At 47.2% G+C, this 16,364-nt stretch overlaps 1 protein-coding gene across 1 annotated transcript in view; it reads left to right on the top strand.

The window, feature by feature from the left end:
* The window catches only part of MYO15A (myosin XVA), a 30,982-nt gene extending 16,655 nt beyond the window's left edge, over positions 1–14,327 (top strand). The window contains 16 exon segments of the mRNA XM_087729231.1: positions 339–544; positions 1,588–1,724; positions 2,633–2,699; positions 2,895–2,967; positions 4,213–4,286; positions 4,721–4,803; positions 5,733–5,863; positions 6,982–7,076; positions 7,343–7,420; positions 8,199–8,295; positions 9,391–9,551; positions 10,140–10,279; positions 10,518–10,651; positions 11,336–11,469; positions 12,636–12,776; positions 14,102–14,327. Of these exon segments, the coding sequence (XP_087585357.1) occupies positions 339–544; positions 1,588–1,724; positions 2,633–2,699; positions 2,895–2,967; positions 4,213–4,286; positions 4,721–4,803; positions 5,733–5,863; positions 6,982–7,076; positions 7,343–7,420; positions 8,199–8,295; positions 9,391–9,551; positions 10,140–10,279; positions 10,518–10,651; positions 11,336–11,469; positions 12,636–12,776; positions 14,102–14,203 (1,853 nt within the window). The 3' untranslated portion in view covers positions 14,204–14,327.
* Positions 14,328–16,364: the final 2,037 nt, after the last annotated feature.

The raw sequence follows: 16,364 nt of genomic DNA, 5'->3' as shown, positions 1-16,364 counted from the left end.
AACTCAGTCCTTGGTTGGAGATGTTTAGAACTTCCTAGGTCCAAATAGACCTAATCAACAATGACCTGGAGCAGGAATGGGAAAATATGGCCCCTTCGTGACCTGAGAACTTCAACTCCCAGAATTCCTGAGCCAGGAATTCTGGAGTTGAAGTCCACAGGTCTTGAAAGTTGCCAAAGTTGGGACATCCCTGTCCTGGAGGAAAGGGGGCTGGAAACCGATTGGAGAGATCTCTGTGGAACCCACTCCTCCTCTTCCTTGGGAGAAGGTGGTTGGAAGGCCATCTAGAGGGAGGATCTCTTGACAATTGTCCTGAGCATCTCTTATTCCTTGGATAGGCTGGAAGTTTGGTGCCATCTATGGGAAGTCGGGGCTCTTCCCCTCCAGCTGCGTCCAACCGGTGGCAGCCCCAGATTTCACCCAGCTGCCCACGGAGAAGAAGGAGAACCCCAACAACAAGGAAGCCAAGGTGGCTGGCCCAGCCTCGGTGGCCGTGGCCGTGGCATCAGCAGCCGTGGCTCAGGAGCTGGACAGGAAGGTTGAGGCAAGTCGCTTGTCGAGGCGTGAATGTCCTTGCGTGGCAGGAGGCGGGATTCAAAGGAAGGAGGCAGGAGCAGGCTTATGGGTCCTGTTATTCCTTGGTTGAACGTGGTTAGTTTATCATAGCAACATGTCCTAAGACAGGACTAGCCGAGTCCTGGAACAGATTACTTTTGTCCAAATGCCTCGCACGTCAAAACAGTGGTGAATGATTCAAGCTCTATGATTGATTTCGTTATGGTTATTGTTTACATCTGGAGCCATGAGGGTGCAAAGATTAGAATGCAGTATTGCAGGCCGACTCTGCCCACTGTCAGCAGTTCGATTCTGACTGGCTCATGGTTGACTCAGCCTTCCGTCCTTCCGAGGTGGGTAAAATGAGGACCCAGATTGTTGGGGGAAAGAGACTGACTCCGTAAAGAGGGCTGGAAAGCACTGCGAAGCGGTATATAAGTCTAAGTGCTGTTACTTGAGGAGGAGGGAGGGAGGGATGAAGGAAGGAAGGAAGATAGATGAGAAGGGAGGAATGGAAATGAGGAGAAGGAAGCTATAATGGCGCAGTGCCTAGAATACAGGATTGCAGGCTAATTCTGCTCACAGCCAGCAGTTTGATTCTGACCGGCTCCAGGTTGACTCAGCCTTCCGTCCTTCCGAGGTGGGTAAAATGAGGACCCAGATTGTTGGGGGCAACAGGCTGACTCTGAAAACCGCTTAGAGAGGGCTGTAAATCACTGTGAAGTGGTAAATAAATCTAATGCTACTGCTATCTGCAAAGCTTTGGAGGGGGGGAAATGGTGTCCTCATGGCTGGAGAAAAAACATACGGACCTCTTTCATTGAGTCAACGAGGGATCCCGACTTGACTAGCGGTCTCATCCATGCGGTCATTGTAAGTGTGGGGGATTTCACTCAACATACCCCAAAGAACCCATTTCCTGAGTGGGCACAATGGTGCTGTGCCAATGCATTAGTTGCATCTTTAAAGATTGGCAGAGATGCTCCATCGGAAGCCGTTGTGTGTTCACTTTTGCTCTCTTCTCTCCGACAGGTTTCCCCAGTGGGCGAGGAATATTTGGAGAGCTGGGAAGAAGTTCAGAGGCCCCCTGAGATGAGACCCCAAGGAGGCCCTTTCACCATGCTGGAGTTTGCCAGGAAGTATTTCCGAGAAGGGCAGAAGGCAAAGGCGTGAGTGATGGCAGAGAAGAGAAAGTGTGGCAGAAACAATAGAGAGAGAGAAAGAATGAAAGAAGCAGCTGAAGGGAGAGGACGAAGCAATTCCAGGATGCCACCATCTCCCACGAATACCCCATATTTATGAAACCCCTGATATTGTTTGGGGGGGGCATGGGAGGTGCCAGAGGAAAGCCAAGGAGGGGGAGAAGCAAACGAAGTGAGAGATAGAGAGGATCTTTCATAACCAGAAAGGAGTTTTGATCCCAGCAGCATACCGAGAAGTCAAATATCTGAAGTGTTCACCAGAGAAAAGGGATCTTTTATTTATTTCTGGTCAAGTTTCTGAAGATGGGCATCCTACAGTTGGAATCTTCCCTGCCCCCCAACAGACAGGGCATTCCTACTTTAATGTTTTACTGTCTTCTCTTATATTTTCATTACTGTTATTATTATTATTATTATTATTATTATTTATTTAAAACTAGGATATGTTAAGCATATTGATATGAAGCGGAAATACACCAATGAGAGGAGGAGTGGGAAACAAAAGGGAGAAGAAAGATGGGAAGAGAGGGATAGGAGAGAGGGTGAAGGGGGGAAGATGAGGAGGATAAGGAGGAGTGGAATGTAGAGAGAGGAGAAGGAGAAAGGGAGGGGAAGTAGAGTAGGAAAGGATGATGGAGGGAAGATAGAAAGTTGGAGAGAGGTAGAAGAAAGAGGTGTATGGAGAGCAGAAGAGCTATAATGGGTTTTTATTTTTCTGGGCATTGTTGACAAGAGGAACTGATGTAATTATTATTTAATACTATATGATACTGGCTATGTATAGTATACATGTGTGTGTGTTATGAAAATGGAAATAAAAAATATTTCAAAAAAAACAACATAAAACAAATGTTTTATTGACTTTATGATTTCAGGGACAAGCCGAAATCGAAGAAGGGTGTCGAATCTAAGACTGTGGTGGATATTCTGAAATACACCAAGGTAACCATGATGATTTCCTTAAGGCAGGGGTCTCCAAACATGGTCACTTTAAGACTTGTGGACTTCAGCTCCCAGAATTCCCCAGCCAGCTTTATCCTGCCCACTTATTTCCACACGTGGCTTCCTCCAATGAGTGTGAATCCCGCACCCAAATGATCATCTCAATTTACTTCCTCCACCTTCCTGGCTTTCCAGTATCCCATCCAGGAGTCACTCATTGGATTCACCAACAGCAGCTTGAACAAAATAGCAGCAGAATCCTTCCAGGGTGAGTCCTTCTCTCGTACCAAGGTGCCCGCCTCTCCTAGGAAAACACTGGCACCCAGAGCCATATGTATGTATGTATGTATGTATAAATGATACAATTTTTTTTAACATACGTGCTTAGTAAATAGTGAATTGTCTGGGTTGGTTTAATAGTAATAATATTATTCATTTATACCTAGTAATAATCTTCCAACTTCTAATTTCTACTTCTATTGTCTAACCATTGATAAAACAAATCTCACGATAAAAAATATTGTGTGTCTTCTTTGTCCTTTATCTTTAGTGTTAACCTATCCGTTTCTGCAGTCTAGTATTTTTCTAATTATATTTTCATCTGTAGGAGTTTCCTCATTCTTCCAGTGTTGTGCAAATATAATTCTCTCTGCTGCCAAGACATGTAGTATTAAATATATGTTCCCTTTATCATATTTGTTTCTGGTATTATGCCTAACAAAAATATTTCTGGCTTTAAATCTATATGTTGCTTTAACATTTTCTCTAGCCATGTGTGTATTTGTGTCCACATTTTTTTTTTGGCCTTATGGCATGTCCACCATATATGGTAGTAGAAGCCTGGTATCTGATTAGATTTCCAACATTTGGTGGGCATGTTTTTGAACATGTTTAGGAGAACATGTTAAGGAGAAGTTTTGAAGCCAGAGTTTTGTTGTTGTTGCATTTCAGTAAACGTCTACCGTTTCTTTTTCTCTCGCTGGCTGCCCAAAGTCAACTCTACAAGCTTGGCAACCGAGACTGGTTGGCTTATGACATGAGCATTCCAGGTTTTGGAACAAGTTGCTTCCATACAAATGCTTTGCACGTCAAAGCAGCAACGAGTGATTTAAGCCCTGTGACTGATTTGGTTATGGCGGTTGTTTCCATCTGCAAAGCTTTGGAGAGAGAAAGCAATGGTTCCAGCACCATTCCAAAAGGAGAGCAGTCTTCCATCTCTTCTCCACCTCATCCAGGCTTGGAGAAGTCAGCCAAGGATCTGCGGCTGCTTTGCTGCTGAGTGGATTTCTGGTGTAAATTAGGAAAATGATCTCATTCTGTAATTATTGCAAACTTAAGTGTTCAGCCATAATGCTAACCATTCCGTAGGATGGGCTGGTTCATTCATGCCAAGTCAAAACAATACTGATTGTTTGGTGACATCTGAAGCTAAGGAAGGTAGGAGTGGTTGAAGAGACAATCCCAATTGAAAGGTGTGTTTGTGTGTGTTTGTGTTTCTTTTGTGTCCCCCCAGCTGTGATGAGGTTTATGGGTGACCTTCCACTCAAAGGACAATCTGAGCTGGATGTGGTCTATGCTTTGTTGAAGGTAATCTTCTTTCCAGTGTTGGCTTGTGCTCAAACCTCGTAGAGCACGTGATGGACGTGTTCCAGGTTCTGACGGTGTGCTTTTTTTTAGTTGGGGGGGGGGGTTTGCAGTTGAAAGGGGAAGGTACTTTTTAAAGTCAAGTGTACATCTTCAGAGCTTTCTGAAATCCAGGGTTTTGCTGCCAAATTTCTGTAGTTTTGTATTTGGGGGAGTTTAGGATCCTGCAGAAATAGGAGGTAGGGAGCACATTGCCCACAAGGATGGTCTGTCCCTTCTGTGGAGGCTTTTTTGGACTCTATGTGGCCTCAGGCCAGGGTATCCTAACTGGCCAAGCCTTTCTAGGTGAGGTTTTTGGGAGAATCAGTGGTTGACTAATTATGGGGGGGCGGGAATAGACTCCTTCTTCCCATGCTCTCTTCCTGCTTCTTCTCCAGCTCTGTGGAGACCACGAGGTCATCCGGGATGAAGTCTTTTGCCAGATCCTCAAACAGATCACGGACAACGTCAGCAGCAAGACGTAAGCCAACGCTTCAACCTTTCATGGCTTTCCGGAGTCCAGTGTCCCCCTCCCTTGAGTTCTTCAGGTTGTATTTCAACTCTCCTGGCTTTCCAGGCCTGCTGGCTCAGGAGTATGGGAGTCGAAGTAGCACATATTCCAAGAAACACCATGTTGGAGCAAGCTGCAGTAGATAATAGTCAAGCGTGGATGTACCCACCTTGTACAACTCACCTTTAGTCCCTTGGGCAGTCAAGAGAAGGATACTTCTCAGCCCAAGGGAGTTTGGAGATAGAGCTGTTTTGGGGGAGGCTTCCCCCAGTTGGGGCTTCTCAGGAGGAGGAAGGGACCCCTTTGTTCCAAATAGCATCCCAAAGTAAGTCAGAGTCCGAGGCAAAGGATTCCTCAAAGGTCCAATTTATGAAGAGAGCCATGTTGGCACATCTGGGAAAACCCGAATCTGAAAGCTTCCCGGTTTTCCCCACCCAGTTTAAATTTCAAGATATTTCCCCAACACCCACAAGTCCATCCCATGGTCCATTCTCCCACTGCCACCCATCCAGTTCCGGTCAGGGTGCAGAAACAAAGGATGACCTTGGCTTTCTAGAAAGAATGTTGTTATGGCTACCTATCATCTAACTACGTACACACACCCCTCCCATTTTCCCACAAAAGAAAAGGTATAGTAGAATAATAGAAAGTGTGGCAGGCCAAAGACCCCAAAGAAAAGATGGCTGCAGGCCAGACACCCTTTTTCTCTCTCTGGGGGAAGGCAGAGACATAGAGCCCTAATATTCCAAGCCAGCAACTGAAGGTGGATGAAAGGGAGCCCTTGGATTAGCTCTGGGGTCGCAAGAGAGGCCAGGAGAATCCTGCTCCTACCTCTGGTTATGGGTAGAGCTTCCCCAAGATCCAGCTGGACTTTCACATCACTCTCTCCTTTGACCTAGGGACAGCTGCCCAAAAGGATGGAGGCTCCTGTACATCCTGAGTGGCTACTATAGATGCTCCGAAGTCTTCAAGCCCTACCTTCTACAGTTCCTCCAGGAGGTCTCTGCCCACCCTGGTTTGCATTTTCAAGGTGAGCTGCTGGAATTTTCCACGAAAAGGCTCCCAAGGTGGCCCAAGATTATTTCCACTCGGGCCCGTCCTAGGCTGCATTAACAGTAGAAACACAACCGCATGAATAATGCCGCTTTATAATACCTTGGTAAGGCCACCCTTGGAATACGGCATCCAGTTTTGGTCGCCACGGTGTAAAAAAGGTCTCTGGAAAGTGTGCAGAGAAGAGCAAGAAGGACGATTAGAGGACTGGAGACCCTTACCCACTAATTTACGCATAGGCTCACCTTTTAACCTTTTTAAAAACATTGAAAAACAGCTACAAGAGACCATAGGGAAAGTGTTGAGGAAATGCTGGCTTTCTGCACAGTCAAAGCTTTCATCTCCCATTTCAAAGGATCAAACTGGAGTCTTTTAGGGGTTTGGGTTTTATCATTTGTAATATTGGACTTATTAAAAGTAAGAATCAAACATGTTTGCATTGACAGTTGTGGAAATCTCTCCTCCTCTCGTCCACGTAAAACACTGCCTCCCTGGGGGGAAGTAAAGTGAATTAAATGCTTCGATTCCTAGGACAAGGCAGGTGTTAAAATCTAGCTGTTAGAGGAAGAAAACTGACAGGGCTTAAGCCAAGATTCATCAATCAAACGCACTTGCTCTCCAATCGCTAAAACGTGAAAGTGAATCCATCTGCTCTGCCTACGGCTGGAAGGAAGCCTGCTGGGTCACATGGCAGCCCAGGGTTATTTTCTCATTAAACTCTCCCCGGTGGGACAGAGGGGGATTGGCAAAGACGGATGACCCCTCGCTTGGCTTCCAGCTGGGCCGGGAATCCAGCCCATCAGCACCTCTCTTCGGCCGGAGAGGAACGTTGCTGCCATTGGAGAAAATCTGGAGCTTGGAAGGTTCTCAACCATGGAAAGGCTAGGGAGTGAATCAAGCAGGAGAACGGCCACCCTTCTGGTCTCGCTTTTCAGTGGCCCACTCCAATCTTAAGTTCCGCAGAGGGCAGCAAATGTGGAGAGGCAGGCCCATCTAGGTTGGCATGAGAAGAGTGAATCTCACGAGTGGGACTTCTCTGTGGGTGATTGAGAACGTTCCACCTCTTCTCTGCTTCTCTTCCTTAACCTCCATCAGGCATCGCCAAGGCCTGCGAGCAGAATTTGGTGAAGACTTTCAAGTTTGGGGGACGCTGTGAGTTTCCTAGTGCCGTGGAGCTCCAAGCCTTGGTGGTGAGTTCTTGACAAGAGAAAGGAGGGAGGGAGGGAGGGAGGGAGGGAGGGAGGGAGGGAGGGAGGAAGGAAGGAAGGAAGGAAGGAAGGAAGGAAGGAAGGAAGGGATCAGCTGGGAAGGAGTCACCTAGACAGGGATGATAGCTTGGCTATGGGCTGAAAGAGATGGGCAAGCAAGGTGCCTCCATAGCACCCACTTTCCCGTCCCTAATAATTTTGCTTTTTGCCATTCTATTCTTCTTCCTCCTCCTCCCGCTCCTCCTCAGGCTGGAAGAAGCTCCAAGCGCCAACTCTTCCTCCTTCCAGGAGGGATCGAAAGGCACCTCAAAATCAAGACTTGCTCAGTGAGTGCCAAAAAACACCCTCCTTCTCCTGATCTGATAGCAATAGCAATAGCAGTAGACTTATATACCGCTTCATAGGGCTTTCAGCCCTCTCTAAGCGGTTTACAGAGAGTCAGCATATTGCCCCCAACAACAATCCGGGTCCTCATTTTACCCACCTCGGAAGGATGGAAGGCTGAGTCAACCTTGAGCCGGTGAGATTTGAACCGCTGAACTGCTGATCTAGCAGTAGCCTGCAGTGCTGCATTTAACCACTGCGCCACCTTGGCTCTGATGCAGCCGGCAAATAGAGAAGGGAGTGTTTGAACACAAAACTCACGCTTAGTGTACAAACATGTTTCAAGTGTCAACAATGCACCAGCCAGCCCAGCATTCTCCTCCCATGAAATCTTGCAGAATATAATATCTCTCCTCTGTAGGAGTTTGTTTCCAGAGCTTACTCCAGAAAACCATACCTATCTTTTCAGGAAACAAACTTAAAAGTTCCACTTAAAACTTTTATGCTCAAAATGCACTTTCAGCCAAAATGGGCCAAGCCCACTCTGTTAGTTTTCCCAAAGACAGATCAACTTTCCCCACAAAGCCAGGCTAACAACATTTGTTCTCTCTCTTTCTCCGACATTTCTTCTTACACCGTCCTCTACAAACACATAGACCGAACATTCGTCTGTCAGAAAAATTCTGCGCAGTTCCGAAAGTTGCATCCTCGGCATTTTGACCTGTTGCTAGGAATTCACAATTCTCCTTGGTGCAACTTCCTGTCCATTCGTGTTTCTAGGTGGCCCAGGATGTCATAGAAGAGATTTGCTTCGAAATGGGTCTACACCAGCCTGAAGCCTTCAGGGAATACATCCTTTTTGCTGTCTCTAGTAAAAGTGAGTTGATGAGGTTAGAAGGGAGGTGATTTCCCTTATCCAGGCATCGAGAAATAAATCACCTTCCTTTCTGTGGACCTTCAGATGTCCAGCTACATCCATGCTACAAAGCTATCCAGCATCTCATAATTACTTGCAAGTTTTCCTTAGGCCAGGGATCAGCATCTGTGGCTTTGGAGCCGCATGTGGTTCTTTCATCCCTCTGCTGTGGCTCCCTGTCGCCGGTTAAACTTTCCACATACCCCTCCTTCTTTTGCAAGTAGATAGTCCAAAGCTAAGCGGTTTTGATAAACTGCAGTGCGCAGCTTATCCTGTGCAGTGGCAATGGCGTTAAGCGCCCTATCAATACGATTACCCGCCAGCTCTAGCACAGCTTGCAGCCTAATTATTCTATTAAGCATATAAATTGGGGTTCGGTAACCCCACGACCCATCTTCTGCCCATGTTACGGGGTCATAATAAGCAATAATGCGTTGGATTATCCACGATGGATAGGCCTTTCAGTTAGGACAGGTAGAGGAAAAAGGACGCCGTGCTAGGAGGAGACTCAATGGTGGGGGAACCGAACTTTCGATCGGCTTCAGAATTCAATGGGGGGAGGGGGGTTCAAGTTAGGATCTTTGTGGCTCTTTGAGTGTTTAAGGTTGTTGACCTCTGCCTTAAGCCCCTAATTCTGGGGCGGGGGGTGTTTCTCCACCTGAGAAGCTGCTGCATCCTTTTCTATGTATAATTCTCAGGAAAATTTATAGAAATGGTTCATATGATGTTTAATCAGGTGAGCCCGAATTCTCATTCTTGGTTGGGTACCACAGAGTTCATTCACTGGAATCATTGATGAACTTTTGTCTGTTTGTGTAATCCACCTCAACGTCAATGTTTGGGGTCCACATAAAGCCAAAAGACGTGGCCCTCTTTCTCTTGGTTTAAGCAGGAGAAACGTAGATGTTTCCTTCACCAGATACCTGGTCTTGTGTGTGGAGTTGCAGAGCATCAGCTGGCCCATCCATTGGCCAAGGGGAGCTTCTCACTTCATGGCCCCCGAGTTTTGTAGGTTGCTTCAAAAAAATTGATTCTCTCCGTGTTTCCACATCCCAGATCAGAACGTCCGGCCTTTGGACAGGCGGGAGTACATCCTGGATGTCACCCTGGAAATGGAGAACGTGGACAGCGGCTACATGTTCTGGTACCGGCGTGTGATTTGGGCCCAGCCGCTGAAATTTGACAACGAGCTCTACGTCACCATGCATTACAACCAGGTGAGACCCTTTGAGGAAATGTTGGGAGGAAAAACTCAAGATTTGGTTCTGTCCCGGGAAGACTCAAGCAATAGCAATAGCAATAGCAGTTAGACTTATATACCGCTTCATAGGGCTTTCAGCCCTCTCTAAGCGGTTTACAGAGTCAGCATATCGCCCCCAACAACAATCCGGGTCCTCATTTTACCCACCTTGGAAGGATGGAAGGATGAGTCAACCTTGAGCCGGTGAGATTAGAACCGCTGAACTGCAGATAACAGTCAGCTGAAATGGCCTGCAGTGCTGCACTCTAACCACTGCGCCACCTCGGCTCTCAAGCACCCTTTCTTAAACCTGTTTTCGTTAGTTATAGTAACTGCATGGAAATACAATAAACATCCTACAATACAATAATACAAAAACTATACAATGTCAAATATACCGAACGGTTTGTGTTGCAGAACACAACCTCTTGCCAAGCTGCTCTTTTCCAAGTGGGCTCAACGTTATCTTCTGTCACCTCCATCGAACTCGATCTGGCTGGGGGTCTCAGGTTGAGTTAAGGCTGCTTCCTGGCAGTGATGGTGTCCCTTGATGTCTCTCTCACAGGTACTACCTGACTATCTGAAGGGCCTCTTCAACATCTCATCTTCTGCAAAGCCAAGTGACCAACAGTTGCAGCAAATCTCCAAATTGGCTGCTCTGCAGCTCTGGGTGAAGGGCCAGGCAACCTTGTAGGTGCCCTCGGAGTATGGTGGGGTTTGGAGAAGGCTAGTGCCGCAGGCAAGAGGGAGGCTGACTCCTGGGACTCAGGCAAAGACCGGGTGGGATGGTCATCCCCTCCTGGGTGTGAGGCTGTAGCACCACCCTTGGGATTGTCCTTCTCTCTCTCCTTGGCTTGGTGGAGAACTTCCCTTTAGCTCCTCATGCCCCTGTTTCCTCAGCTGTCTGTGATTTCTTACTCAATCCTTCTGCTTCTCCTCCAAGGAGGGAAATTCAGGACTACATCCCACCCCAGTTCTACCATCTGCAGAAGGCTCAGGCATGGCTGGACATGGTGGCCCCCTTCATGCAACAAGCACAAGCCTTGAGCGCCCACCAAGCTCGGGCCCAATTCTTAGGTAAGGCCTTCTCCTTCCAAGGGGCCAGAAAGGGTGAGCAGAGCAGTCAACTTTCTGGAATTAAGCTGCAAGAATGCTGGTTGGGCAAAAGAAAACTTAGCCCTGTGTTTCTCGTTTCAAGAGTTCTCGGTTGCTTAATCTCCCGGGTTCTCTGGCAGCTGCACAATAAACATACAAGTAGGGTTGGATGACATTCAAGTGAGAAGGAGCCCTACTTGACTGCCTGGATTTGTGGGTCCCTTGATTGTTTTGGAAAGTGGCGACCAGAGGCTTCCAGGAGATGACGACTTACAGAAGAAATAATTATCTCCTGCAATGAACATCAAGAGTATGAGTGTGATGTTCACTCACTAAGAAATTATTGATGTCTTAGGGATGGGAATAACCAACCTTGGCCACTTGAAGACTTGTGGATTTCAGCTCCCAGAATTCTCCAGCCATCAAGTCCGCAAGTCTTGGAGTAGCCAAGAGTTTGACATTCCTGGTTTAAGGGATGCAATCCTCTAGTAATTTTAATTTCTTCCAAATGAGTAACCCTCACACCGCTGAAGGTTATGAATTCCCCGGGTTTGCAAGGAAGAGCAGTCCACAACCACCTTCTACGTGGGTCCCGTCCTTGTTCTTCGTGGCCTCCTGTTCCAGATCCCCTTCCTTGAGTTGAAGGTTGGCCTCCATCCATTGCAGGGCTCCTGAGTGCCTTCCCCATGTTTGGCTCTTCGTTCTTCTACATCCAGAGTTGCAGCAACAACACTATCATTTCGCCTTGTATCCTGGCCGTGAACCAGAACGGGCTGAATTTTCTCCACAAGGAAACTCACGTAGGTGTCGGGTGTTTAACATGCCAAGGGGGTTTCTTCTGTTCAGATCACTGGTTTGCTTGCTTTCTGCTAAGGAAAGGAAGCTTGGACTTCCATGCCACTCCTCGGGGGAAACAAGATCTCACAGGTTGGGCCTCCTCCGGGTGCCGTCGACCGGACAATGCTGGCTGGCGGCCCCCCGAGGAAGGGCCTTCTCTGTAGATGCGCCGGCCCTGTGGAACAACGATCTACCCATAGAGATCCAGACCCTTACCACTCTCCCGGCCTTCCGTAAAGCCACTAAGACCTGGCTGTTCCGGCAGGCCTGGGGCTGTTGACCAATGTCCAGCCCCACTTAGACAGAATGGATGGTGTGTAATTTTAACAATTGTATTTTTTATTTTCTAATTTTTAAATGCTTTTTTATCTTGTCTGTAAGCCGCCCAGAGTCCCAAGGGAGTGGGCAGCGTACAAATTTTATTAAATTGAAATTGAAACAGGTGATCCTGCAGGGTAATAAAAACCAATGGGTTCTCCGCCTCAAAATACGCAGGATCTCATCCGCAGCCTCAGAACAAAATTCCCATGGAATAAGCCGGGAACAAAATTAACCGTTAGTACTTTAGAATGTGCGGATAGACAAGCGCGTACCTCCAGACACACGCACACAATGTATGTGTGAAAAGGGAAGAAAGAGTGGAGAGTTCTCTAGGTAGAAGGGAGTTTGAAGATTCCAAAGAGCTGCTTTGTGGTGGAATCTCTGCAGGGACATTTTTTTTATTTCATGCAAGATGCGAATGGGATGGACATGGGCATTAAAGAGCCGAGGTGGCGCAGTGGTTAAATGCAGCACTGCAGGCTACTTCAGCTGACTGCAGTTCTGCAGTTCGGTGGTTCAAATCTCACCGGCTCAGGGTTGACTCAGCCTTCCATCCTTCCGAGGTGGGTAAAATGAGGATTGTTGTTGGGGGCGATATGCTGACTCTGTAAACTGCTTAGAGAGGGCTGAAAGCCCTATGAAGCGGTATATAAGTCTAACTGCTATTGCTATTAAGTGACTACACCCACGATGCGTGGGCTCAAAAGCCAGCTCAGGGCATGGGCCTCTCTGGTTCTTAGCCAGAGGGAGAGTCTGTGGTTTAGGCTGCTTGCTGCTTTTCTAAAGGTCTTCTCCTCCGCTCTTCTAGGAACCCATCGTGACGTTTTCTCTGAAGGAGATCCACTCTACTCGGACCCAGAGACCTTCGGCTGGATCCAGCTACCCCTACGTGGAGATTATGCTGGGAGACCTGATGTCACACAGGATCACACAGCTGCAGCTTAAGCAGGTACAGCAAGAGAAATGCAGTTCCCGGGAGAGCAATTTCTTCTCCGCTGCTCAAGGAGGTGGATTATGGGTTGGAGACTTATCGCTCCAAGGATTGGATTTTTCTTTTTTTTAAAAAAGTTAAGGAATTGCTTCCCAGGGAAAATGTTGGGGAAACTAGAGAGCGTTTTCTTAAGACGGCTTTTGTGCTCAGCCCCATAAATGTGCAGTGAACATTTTGGCTGTTCTTTCTCAGACAAAGCAGTTGTCAAAATTTTAAGCCAAGCACAAAACAAGGCACAAGGTCTGAACGACAAGCAAAAGGAGGAAGGTTTATTTATTTATTCCGCATAATAACTAAATGAAAAAATAAAATGCAAACCATTATTTGAATCGATCTCGGGACTTGATTGGATTTTGCAGAATTCTTGTTTACTTTTTTGGGGGGTTAAATTTAGACTCCCTGATTGTTAAGAACATAGCAAGTTTGGCCCCTTTTTTCAGAATATATTGGCTCCCTGATATGTTGACATATTTTGACTTTATTGGAAATATGTTGAAACTCTGTGAAATAAGCTTAACTCATTTTCCTCCTTTCTCTTTCTGTCTCTTTTCTGTCTCTTTTTCCCTGTCTCCTTCCATTGGCTTTGTGAAGCTTAACCTTCAGATGGTAGGTGTCTTCCTCCTAATAATACTGATAAAGGTATTGGGGTGCAACCTTTGAAGGGTTCCAGATGCTTTGTTTTGCTGTCCTGACCACCCACCACCCACCACCACATCTGCAGAGTAGGGCAAAATGGCTGTCCAGGTTTTATCGGAGGGGTAGGACAAGATGGGTGTTGATCAGGGGTGGGTTTCTCGCCCCGTTCCAACCGGATCGGTTGGAACGAGGCCGGCGGCGTCCTCGCGCACGCACGCGGCGCGCGCATGCGTACTAGCGTCTGCGCGATGCTCCAGCTGCTCTGGAGGATCGCGCAGGCGCTGTATGCATTCTGCGCATGCGTAGAAAGCACAGAATTCGTAAAAAAACGGGTAAGGAGCGGACGCGGGTGTGCGGGCGCGCGCAGGCGCGGGGGGGGGGGGCTTCGCCGTTCCCGGAAGTTACTTACTTCCGGGTTCGGCGACCAACCGGATCGCAGGGACCGGTGCGAACCGGTCGAAACCCACCCCTGGTGTTGATCTAGGATCCGTGAGTTTAGGGTGGGACAGCATTAGAAGTGCTGGGACTCTTGAGTGAGTGGAATAAGCTGACCCACCACGGCAGACCACGCAGCTGTGAAAGCTGCGAATAAACCCGGGAGAGGCACGTCCTCACTTCCGTTGTGTCCCCCCCCTTTCTCTTCGCAGGGCCTGGAACTGTGCCGTGTCATTGCCACCCACATGGAGAGCCTGCTGCAAGCCCGTGAAAAGCAGCTGACGCTGCCCCCAAGCGAGATCACTTTGTTGTGATTGGATCTGCTGCTCTGCGTCTCTTCCAGATTCCAGGACAGATCCTAGGAGATATAACTGAGCTATTATTCAGCAACGTCCACATTGCCGTCTCCAGATTTAGGGGTGGGAATGTGAGCAAGGGACACAGTGGCTCAGTGGCTAAGACGCTGAGCTTGTCGATCAGAAAAGTCGGCAGTTCGGCGGTTCGAATCCCTAGCGCCGTGTAGCGGAGTGAGCTCCCGTGACTTGTCCCAGCTTCTGCCAACCTAGCAGTTTAAAAGCACGTAAAAAAGTAGGAAAATAGGGACCACCTTTGGTGGGAAGGAAAGTGCTCCGTGCGCCTTCGGCATTGAATCATGCTGGCCACATGACCACAGAGACGTCTTCAGACAGCGCTGGCTCTTCGACTTTGAAACGGAGATGAGCACCGCCCCCTGGAGTCGGGAACAACTAGCACATATGTGCAAGGTGACTTCAGGGCATCATAGCCAGCTGATCTGTGTGATGTAATAGATACTGCTGGTTTTCCCAGCTTCCTTCAGATACCGTATCGGAACGGGGGTCCCCTAACTTAGCAGCAATTAGAAGCATCTTGTATTTCTTTTTCATGTGGACTAGAAGCATCTTCTGATGTTTCATGCAGACTTATTCTATATTAACCAGTTGACTTGGCCAGCAAAATGTCAGCCAGACAACTCATTCTCCTTTGGGTGTAAATTGGTGGTTAGGGCCAAAGCGAGAAATTATTTTGCTGCAGCAGGCCAAGTTTTTACTTGGCTCCGTTCCCAACAGCTGGTGGCCAGATGTTATACAGAAATGTCTGGGCAAAATAGGATGGTGATTCATCTATTGTTTGTATCCGGACTAAATATATGTATAAAAAAGTTTTTAGAATTGTTTTTTTTTTTAAATAATTATTCTCCTCCTCGTTTCATGGCACGTGTCTCCAAACTGTAGTTCTTTATTTATTTCATTAGTAAAAGCAGTCGATCTATCTTTATAACTGACATTCTGTTTCATATTAAGATAAGATGTGGCAGTTGTATAAAACAGTGTTTCTCAACCTTGGCCACTTGAAGATGTCTGGACTTCAACTCCTAGAATTCCCCAGCCAGCATTCGCTGGCTGGGGAATTCTGGGAGTTGAAGTCCAGACATCTTCAAGTGGCCAAGGTTGAGAAACACTGGTATAAAATAGCGGCTTTGGAAACATGACATCAGAAAAAAAGACACAGCTAGCACAGGGGGAAATTCAGCAGGTTCTGGAAATAGCGGAAATTTTGAATAGTTTGGAGAACCAGCAAATACCACCGCTGGCTGGCCCCATGTTTTTGTGGGAATGGGGATTTTGCAGTATCCTTCCCCTGCCACTCCCACCGAGCCATGGCCACAGAACCGGTAGTACTAAAAAAAATTGCATTTCATCAGAAGTAGCCCCCAGCTTACAACTGCTTGTATAAGGACCGTTCAAAAGTATAAGAGCACCGAAAATGTGACGTAAGTGTTCCCCTGCGGTCATGTGATTGTGATTTGAGCACCTGCCAACTGGCACGTCTTAAAGAGGGGTTGCAGCGTTCTTCAGCAAACAGAAGAGCAAATTTTGGGGTGGCTCTTTTGCACCTCTTTTCCCTCCAATCTTGGTCCCCAAGTTGGAGCAGGGCCACACACATCCCCCCCCCCCGCCGCCCATGGCTCCATGCTCTGCAGTTGCATGGGTGGGGTTTCCCACATTTCCATCTTCTGCTTTTGAAGAGTCCCTGTTGCGGGTGGGGGGGGCGTGGCGTTGGGATTTCCTAGTGGTCTCCCATCCATGGATGTCTGGTCTGCAGAACAGTCAGCGGGGCACAGACAGCCTCTTCAATGGCGCTTCTCAATTTGCTCGGTGTGCACAGGCAGATGCCCTCATTGCCAAGGGAGGTGAGATTTAAACATTTTTATTTTTTTAAAAAATATTTTGATTAGGGTTTTTTTCCCTTTTTTAAAAAGTGTATCATCTTTGCAACGTTTCTACATCATTAAGCATGCATTATACTCCTTTTAGCCATATATATAGCCTTTATATATCTATATTTATTTTTACAAATTTTTCATCTACTTAGTTATATTTCTTCTACACGTATTATTCTTTCCATGTACTTATTTCTATACATCTAATATCCCTTGTATGTACATATATTTCT

The sequence above is a fragment of the Thamnophis sirtalis genome, unplaced genomic scaffold (assembly GCF_051295495.1).
Source record: "Thamnophis sirtalis isolate CommonGarterSnake01/CBP01778 unplaced genomic scaffold, rThaSir2_p1.2 scaffold_14, whole genome shotgun sequence".
In the NCBI taxonomy this organism is placed as follows: domain Eukaryota; kingdom Metazoa; phylum Chordata; class Lepidosauria; order Squamata; family Natricidae; genus Thamnophis; species Thamnophis sirtalis.
The sequence above is the reverse complement of the archived record's forward strand: the minus strand, read 5'-3'. Positions and strand labels throughout refer to the sequence as shown.